This window comes from Mixophyes fleayi, chromosome 4 (genome assembly GCF_038048845.1).
Source record: "Mixophyes fleayi isolate aMixFle1 chromosome 4, aMixFle1.hap1, whole genome shotgun sequence".
Classification (NCBI taxonomy): domain Eukaryota; kingdom Metazoa; phylum Chordata; class Amphibia; order Anura; family Limnodynastidae; genus Mixophyes; species Mixophyes fleayi.
The window spans coordinates 265378881-265388048 of record NC_134405.1 but is presented as its reverse complement, the minus strand read 5'-3'; the positions used below and the strand labels follow the sequence as shown (position 1 = coordinate 265388048).

At 45.3% G+C, this 9168-nt stretch overlaps 1 protein-coding gene across 1 annotated transcript in view; it reads right to left on the bottom strand.

Annotated features, from left to right (window-relative positions):
• HSPA9 (heat shock protein family A (Hsp70) member 9) overlaps positions 1-9168 on the bottom strand; it is a 206252-nt gene that overhangs the window by 125838 nt on the left and 71246 nt on the right. Inside the window, exon 6 of the mRNA XM_075209728.1 lies at positions 1949-2022. Within this exon, the coding sequence (XP_075065829.1) occupies positions 1949-2022 (74 nt within the window). The remainder of the gene's footprint in view (positions 1-1948; positions 2023-9168) is intronic.

Sequence of the window (9168 nt, the reverse complement as noted above, 5' to 3'; positions counted from 1 at the left end):
AAGAAAGTCCCAAGGTTCCAAACCGTTCATCACCAAGCGGATTGATTCCACATGGAATTTGGTTACCCAAAGGTGAAGATTTAGATTTTTGAGGTTCAGAATCGGCCGAAATGAACCGTCTTGTTTTGGAACCAAGAATAGGTTTGAGTAAAACCCCTTGTCTTTTTGACCTTCCCGAACCTTGCAAATAACGGCGGAAAGAAGAGAGCGATCGATTGTAACATCGCATTTCTCTTGATGCAATCTTGAGGCAACAGAGTCTGGAAAAAAACGTTGGGGGGTAGGGCCAATAATGTCTAGGAAACAACCTGGAAACTATTCCCAATATCCAAACATCCTTGGTGGAAGCTATTCACTGATCTTTGAATAATTGAAGTCGACCTCCCACCCCCGCAGCCGCTAGGAGAGGGCGAATCACTTCATGCAGAAGGCTTATCTGATGTCTTGGGACGATGGACGCCTCTTAGAGGTCAATCTCAGAAAGGAAGGGGTTCTTACTCTAAGAGTGATTGGCTTACCCGTAATGGAGCACTGTCCTCTTAAAATTGAGCTACCACGAATTAACTGGTAGGAAAGTACTTTTACCTCCAGTAGTCTGACTGATCATATCATCTAATTCAGAACCGAAAAGGACGGACCCTGAAAAAGGTAACGCCTCCAAAGATCTTTTAGATTCCATGTCCGCATTCCATGAACGAAGCCAAAGCGTTCTTCTAGCTGCCACTGCTGAAGCAGAGACCGTGGAAGAAATTGAAACCGCATTCTGGGCTGCCTCAGAGATAACCAGAAGCCTCTTTAAATGAAAGGCTAAAGGAAGAAATTCCGTATCCTGTAAACCTGCTACTAATTGGTCAAGCCCAGGACTCCATAGCTCTAGCTACCCAGGCGGATGCAAACAAGGTCTAAAAGAAGAGCCTGCCCCAAGAAAAATATTTTTTAGGAACCCTTCCAATCTACGATCAGTAGAATCCTGGAGAACCGCTGCGCCTGGAACTTGCAAGGTGGTATGACGTGCCAGCCTAGCCACCGGAGTATCTACCTTGGGTAGCTGTTCCCAGCGAGATACATCCTGTTCCTCTAGAGGATAAAGCATAGCATAGCTACGAGGGACTTAAAACTTCTTATTTGGATGTTTCCAGGCAGATTCAGCAATTTCCGTAAGTTCAGGGGAAATAGGAAAGCAAATAGTTTTAGGTCTACTGCGCTTAAAAAAAACCCTGGGCGAGAAGAACGAAATCCTCATCCATGCGATCAAATGTCTGACGCACGGCTAACACCAAATCCTTTAAAACCTCACCTACACTCATTTGAAAACTAATAAAAAATAATAAAAGTCTAACACTAAACAGCAGGTACTGCTAAGCAGTACCAAACGCAGCCCAACTCCTTGGGCACTTAGACATAACTGAGGTGGATGGGGTTGCAGAGGGGAGGAGTCAGCAGCAAGTTTAGTTCTTAACTGTTTAAGTGCCAACTCCAACGCCCTCAGACAACCCCAAGGTAGCAGTGTCCCCCAGAATGGATGCTGGAGAAATAATGTATTTAAAGAATAATCTATTTCACCCAAATCCTTAATAGTGATTAATCTGTCCTTGAAAATATAAAACTGAAATCTTCAGGCTACTTCAACTATGGATCAGTGGTTCTATTTTTTTTTGTTGCGAAGATTTAAGTAGACTGTACTATACATATACTCAAAGATTAGATACAGCCACATTACATATGATGGGACCATGAAAAGTATCCATGTTTGAAATATTTAGATTATAGATGCTAATACTCTGACGATATTCTTCGGTTAAGTAGTCAATAATTCTTTTTTTTAATATTTCATAACCATATGGGCAGATCTTACATTTTCCATTGTTTGAATTATCATTATTGAAGAACATTTTAATTGGAAACCACATATTAAATGCTGATTCAAAGCGGATTAAGAATGCCTTACCTGCCTTTGGGAATCATTGAAATATGCTGGAACAGTAATGACAGCATTCTTGGCAGCATGACCTAGATAATTTTCTTCAAAGGAAAAAATAAATAAATATTTAGTCCCTTCCAAGCTTATGCTTACAAAATATTTAAATAGGCTGAGCTTGTGGTCTTTCTTCGAACCTTGTCTGACGTAGTTAACCATTTACTCACGACATATGCATTATTCATAACCATTCATACATTTTTTAAAAAAAAAAAAAAATAAACAAAAACACACTTTAACCATAACTGGCATGGAACTGTACCATTTTAAAATGCACTAGTGTCCAAAGTACTTTAACACCTGGTTTACAATTAACTTTTTCTGTCACTTATAATTCAATCAACCCACTTCAATCTAGCTTCTGCCCAGAGCAATCCACAGAAAATATTCACTGGAATTAGTAATAAAAGCTACAGAACCATTATGCCGTCCCTAGTCCTGCCCCACCCTTACTCTCATAACTGTCTGACCATTCAGGTAACTCATCATCCTCCACGCCTCTTTGCATGTCCACAATAACTCAGATAAACATCATTACTCGTGAACTCATTCTATAGTAGTCCAGATGAAACGTTTTTCAGACATGTGCTCACCAATGTCTTTATGACATTTAAATTTAAAGATAAACAAAGCAGAAGAGAAAAGATTATTTGCCCTGAATCATGTTCCAACCACAGTCTGATCTGTCACAGTAAACTGGATATTTATTCCACACAAAACTTTATGCTTAATATTCACACCACATATAGCAGTTTCTAAATGCATATTTCAAGAATGTGTCCCTTCCTTACAAATTGCCATCATTTTCCCACGCCATGGCCTTAGACTGTCTAGACTACCGATACATCCTGTCATGCCAAGGGATTTGCCTGTACCTAGGCTGGGTTGTGTCTCTGGAGCTGAACTGGTGGCTACATGCACAAAGCTGGGTTGCCCGATTATGTTCCCTTGCATGAGATGGAAAGAACAGGTGCAGGTGGTGGTTGCTGAGAGTTCAAAAGAAAACTAAATATAAATAGTACAGAAGACTGGTAAGAAGTCAAGAATAGCAAGCTTGTGATCAGATTTAGCAAGAGACACTAGACTGGAACCGGACAGCTGGGACCGGATTGGGGAGAAACAACTCTATAGGTTGCTAGAAACCAGGTTGGCATCTAAGGAATCAATGTTGCACTGGTAACAGTTTAGGGCTCCAGGAAGCCCTTTTATAGTAACTGCAATGTCCTGATTGGAGGCACCGGTCAGCTGAGCTGACCTGAAGCAACACTGGCTGAAAGGGAGTATGTAAAAAAGAAAACCAAGATGGCAGCACCCATGCACTGATTTTGAAGGGATCTCTGGAGTGGAGACAGACTGGGCAACATCCTGCAGAGAGATCAGAGACCAGCAGGGCCTGTGGACTGCTGGGACAGCCGAGAAAGACAGAGGAGGAATAAGTAATAGGACCTGAGAGTCCGGTGCGCGACACATAATATCTGGTCTGCAAATTACAAATAAATGGGATTTATATACTTACGTAAAATCCGTTTCTCTTAGTCTATTGGGGGAGACCGGGGACATTAGGGACATCCCAAAGCTGCCCTACGGGAGGGAACGCTCAGAAGAAAATGGCACAAAACACCTTTCTTCTAAAACTTGCATTCTTGGATGCAAACACATTAAACTTGTAAAAGTTAGTGAATGTGTGTACAGACTACCACGTGGCCGCCTTACACAGCTGTTCTGTGGAAGCACCGTAGCGGGTCGCCCAGGAAGCACTTACAGACCCTGTAGAGTGCTTGCATAGATTATCTGGGACAGGCTCCCCAGCCTTACTATAAGCTTGACGAATAACAGCCGTAATCCACCTAGCAATAATTACTTTAAAAGCTAGCCAGCTTCTTTTGTGAGCATGATAGAGACTCAAAAGATCGTCAGTCTTGCGCATCTTCTGAGACCTCTGCACATAAATTCGGAAGACTCGGACAACATTGAGAAAAATAATAGAAATAGCATTCTGGACCGGAATGTGTTGATTTAGATAGAAACAGGACCTCTTTCCTTCCTACGGTTGTGTCTGGTTTTTAAGAACTGCCCTGTTTTTATGAAAAACAAGAAGAAGAGGAGACTTGTAAGATAAAGCAGCAAGCTCTAAAAACTGTGCGTGCCGTAGAAATGGACAAAACTGTTTTCTAGGATAGGAATTTGCCTTTTTGAACCTTTGAATACGGTGGAATTCAGAAAAGTAAATGTCCCCCAGACGGAATCAGAGAAACGGATTTAACGTAAGTACAAAAATCCTCTTTTCTCTTTCATCCAGTCTGGGGGACACTGCTTACCATGGGGACATTCTAAAGCAGCCCCCTAAGGGTGGGACCGCTCTGAAAGCCCCGCTCGTAGAGCACTACGAGCAAAATTTGCATCCGCGGACGCAAATACATTAAACTGATAAAATTTGGTAAAGGTGTGGACAGAGGACCAGGTGGCTGCCCTGCAAAGCTGGTCCGCAGAAGCCCCATTTCTCGCTGCCCACGACGCTCCTACCGATCTGGTGGAATGGGCCGTAAGTCTCTCTGGCACAGGACGGTTAGCTCTTATGTAAGCCTGCTTAATGGTTGCCGTAATCCATCTTGCAATAGACTGTTTTGAGGCTGGCCAGCCTTTTTTATTAGAATCATAAAGAACAAACAGAGAATCGGTACGTCTAACCTGGGAAGTTCTTTTAACATAAATACGGAGAGCCCTAACCACGTCTAACTTTTCCATAGACTGCTGATCAGAATGAGAAGTTGATGAAAAGACCGGAACCATAATTTCCTCATTCAAATGGAAAGCCGAAACTACTTTTGGAACAAAAGAAGGGAGAGTTCTTAATACCGCTCTGTCCTCGTGGAAAACCAGATATGGTTCCCGGCAAGACAGAGCTCCCAATTCTGAAACCCTGCGTACAGATACAATTGCTAAAAGAAAAACGAACTTCCAGGTCAGACACCTAAAATCTCCCGCAAGTAATGGCTCAAAAAGAGGCCCTTTAAGCATATCAAATACCAGGTTAAGATCCCATGGTGCTGTAGGGAGGAACGGAACGTAGGGAGGCTGAATATGTAAGACTCCCTGAAGGAAAGTCTTGACATCTGGCTAAACCGCTAACTTCAGGTGAAAGAAAACTGAAAGCGCCGATACCTGAACTCTTAAGGAACCTAAACAGAAACCCGCTTCCAGCCCATCCTGAAGAAAAGCCAATAAGCGAGGGAGACGAAAAGAAGACGTGTGACAGGACTTATTTTCGCACCATCTGATATAGGCTCACCAAATACGGTGATAGATGCAAGCTGAAACCGGCTTTCGAGCTCGCAGCAGAGTGTTCACTACAATTGGGGAGAAACCCTAGCCTTCCAAAGCCTGGCTTCAACAGCCATGCCGTTAAACTGAGCGGAGGTAAATTCTGGTGACAAAAGGGTCCTTGCAGAAGAAGGTCGTCTCGCGACGGAAGACTATGTACTTGTCCTTCCGCCATGGAGATTATGTCCGCGTACCACACAACGCGGCCATGAGGGAGCTATTAAAATTACCGGCAGACCGCCCTATCTCACTCGTCTGAGTACTCGAGGAAGCATGGGAATCGGAGGAAACAGGTATCCCAACCTGAAATCCCATGACATGGTCATCACGTCCACCGCTATTGCTAAGGGGTCTCTTGCCCTTGCGCAAAACCTGTGAACCTTTTTGTTGTGTCTGGAGGCCATGAGATCTATATCCGGAAGACCCCACCTCTGAACTAGAGACTGAAATACTTCCGGATGGAGTGACCACTCCCCTGGCATCATCGCATTGCGACTGAGGTAATCGGCCTCCCAATTCTTTATTCCTGGAATGAACACTGCCGAGATTGCTGGAACATACTGTTCTGCCCAAAGAAATATCTGAGCTGCAACTCGCATTGCAGCTGCACTCCTGGTCCCTCCCTGTCTGTTGACATATGCCACAGCCGTGACATTGTCAGACTGAACCCTGACTGGGTGGCCCTGAAGGAGAGTCTGGGCCCCCCGAAGAGCCAAAAGAATTGCCTTCAACTCCAACGTGTTGATTGATAGGGCCGATTCCTGAACTGACCAAAGCCCCTGGAGCCGGAGATGCAGGACTACAGCCCCCCAACCTCTCAGGCTGGCGTCTGTTGTGGTTATGATCCATGACTATGAAGCAAAGGACCTGCCTACCGACATGTGATCCTGAATCAGCCACCACTGAAGCGATTCTCTCACACCTGGAGACAGCAAGATCCTCTGGAGATCCAAACGTAGGTGGGATCCTGACCATTTCATCAACAGATCCCACTGGAAGCATCGAGAATGAGCCCGACCGAAGGGAATCGTCTCAAAGGAGGCCACCACTTTTCCAAGCAGCCGTATGCACAAATGAATTGAGGGACTGGGAGAGGACAAGACCTGAGATGTTATACTCCGAATTTAACTGATCTTCTCCGCAGGCAGCAACACCTTCTGCTGACTGGTGTCCATGATGAGCCCTAGGAAGACCATGCGTTGGCACGGAACCACCTGGGATTTCTTTAAGTTTATCAGCCACCCATGGCTCTCGAGGACAGCTATGGTGAGTGATAAGTGCTTATGTAAGCAAATCTCTGAGGAGAATTTGATGAGCAGATCGTCTAAATAGGGCATGACCTGAACTCCCTTTAGGTGAAGACACGCTGCCATCACCGACATGATCTTCGTGAAGACCCTTTGAGCTGTGGAGAGGCCAAAGGGAAGAGCCCGAAACGGATAGTGGGAGGCCCCCCAACTGTGAATCTTAGGAGAGACCAATGACCGCTCCAAATGGGAACATGGAGGTATGCGTCCTATGTGTCTATGGAAGCCATAAACTGATCTTTCTCTAAGCCGTTTATTACCGACCTCAGGGACTCCATCCAAAATTTGTCCACTCGTAAGTGCACATTGAGGTTCTTTAGGTTTAAAATGGGTCGAAAGGACCCGTCCGGCTTCTTGACCAGAAAAAGATTTGAATAAAATACCTTTCTTTTCTGGTTGTCTGGGACCCTGCCAATAACTCTTTGCGAAAGAAGAGAGGCGACACATGCCTGTATCGCCTGTCTTCTTTGTGGATCTCGGGGTAGCGGGGTTACAAAGAAACAATGTGGTACCGGACCCAGCAGGTCTATCATGTACCCCCTTGATATAATGCCCCGAATCCAAGGGTCCTGGGATGACGCTGCCCACTGTTCCTGAAAAAGAGACAGATGTCCCCCAACTGGTAATACCTCCCGTAGAATAGATTGGCAGTCAGGATGCAGGCTTCCCCCGAGTCTTGGAGGCATGGCGCCTAGCTGCAAACGAGGACCTGCCTCTGACTGAGGAGCCTCGAGCATTCGGTTGTCTACCTCTAAATGACTGGCCTCTAGGCAAGGAGGTCCCCCGAAAGGGCTGTCGAAAGGAGCTAAACCGTGGGGCTCGGCCCCTACTTGTGTGCACCGGCAAATAAGTGCTTTTGCCTCCCGTTGCCTGGGAAACCATAGTATCTAATTCCGGGCCAAACAAACCTGCTGCTGAAAAGGGAATGGTTTCAAGGGATTTTTTTAGATTCTGAATCCCCTTCCCAGGATTTCAGCCATAATGTTCTTCTTGCTGAAATTGACACAGCTTGAATAGAGGACAGACGCTGTGCTCTAAGCCGCTTCATAAAGGTACCCCGATGCCTCTGTCAAATGTAGAGCTAGGGGAAGTAATTCTGAGTTCTGAAAGGCCTCTGCCAGTTGTTCTGCTCATGCTTCCATGGCTTTAGCAACCCAAGCTGAAGCAAACGTGGGTCTAAAGGAAGAACCTGCTGCTACAAAAATAGATTTTAATTGAGATTCCACTCTGCGGTCAGTGGCGTCTTGCAGAGTAGCTGTGCCCATGACTGGTAGGAGAGTGTCGGGCCAAACGGGCTACTGGAGTATCTACTTTAGGGATTCCCTCCCAGCGAGCCACGTCCTCCTCCTGCAATGGATACAGGGAAGAAAATCTCCTTGGAACAGAGAACCTTTTATCAGGCTGTTTCCAGGCTCCATCTGCAATATCTCTGAGTTCTACAGAAGGGGGAAACCGAATAACCTTTCTTTTGGCCTTCTTAAAAAGACTTCTGTCTCTAGGACTAGGATCCTCCATTTCTGGGAGGTCCAACACCTGTCTCACGGCTAAAACCAAATCATCAATAAACTGATATGTAGTGTTTTCTTCCTGTTCAAATGGATGAACCTGGTCAGAATCAAAATATGTTTCCCCTTCCTCTTCTGAAAATCCCTCAGAATCCGAAAGGACCATAAGAGGATTAGCAGATCTAAGGCGTTTTCTTTTAGCAGGGGGCAAGTATGGGGATTCAAGTAACTGGTTTAGCCTGTCTAAAACCTTTATAAATGCTGAGGACCATGCAGGTTCTGTGGGAATATGGGGCTGGTCCGTAAGCAAAGAGGAAGGTCCTGCTATAGCCGTTTCAGTAGAAACTGTGGCAGCAGGAAGCCCCAAGGGTGTAACAGCATTATTAGACACCACAGAGACTGCCACACTTGTCAGTAACTGAGTAGATTGAGAGATAATCTGTGCTAAAGAGGAAACCGACTGTCAGGGAAGCCACCCAGGCCGGTTCCTACGTCAGTAGGGCTGGAATGAGTTGGGTTTGCGCAGAGGGGATCCCTCCTTCGCAGCCAGAGCAGAGCGCCAACGGGTCCTTCTGCACACATGGTAATTTAACCTTACATCTAGAACATGTAAAATATTTAGCCATAGGGCCTTTTCCTTAATCTGACATTTTACAAAGGAAAGGCACACCAAACACACTAGATAAAGAGAGATTGAAAGAGACAGAGCAAGAAACAAGTAATCAACTAATCTATAGAAAAAGTTGTACTTTTACCTGTGTAAACAGACAGTGTGATATTTGGGCAAGTAAGAGAACCACAATATAACCCTTTCTAGCCTCCCTTTGTAAACCACAAAATACAGTTTGCTTGTAAATGGTTAAAGAAATGTTTTGGTATTTTTGGTACTTAGCCAAAAGGGCCACACAGGGGAGAAGTCCAACAGCAGTGTGCTGGTGCCTGCTCCCTCCAAGACAAGTTCCTTCCCGAGCTTCTCTGGCGCCAGAAGACCGGACTGTACCACTTGTGCTGAAGAGCAGGGGACCTCTCTGTACTAGTTCCACCTCTTCCGGCATTC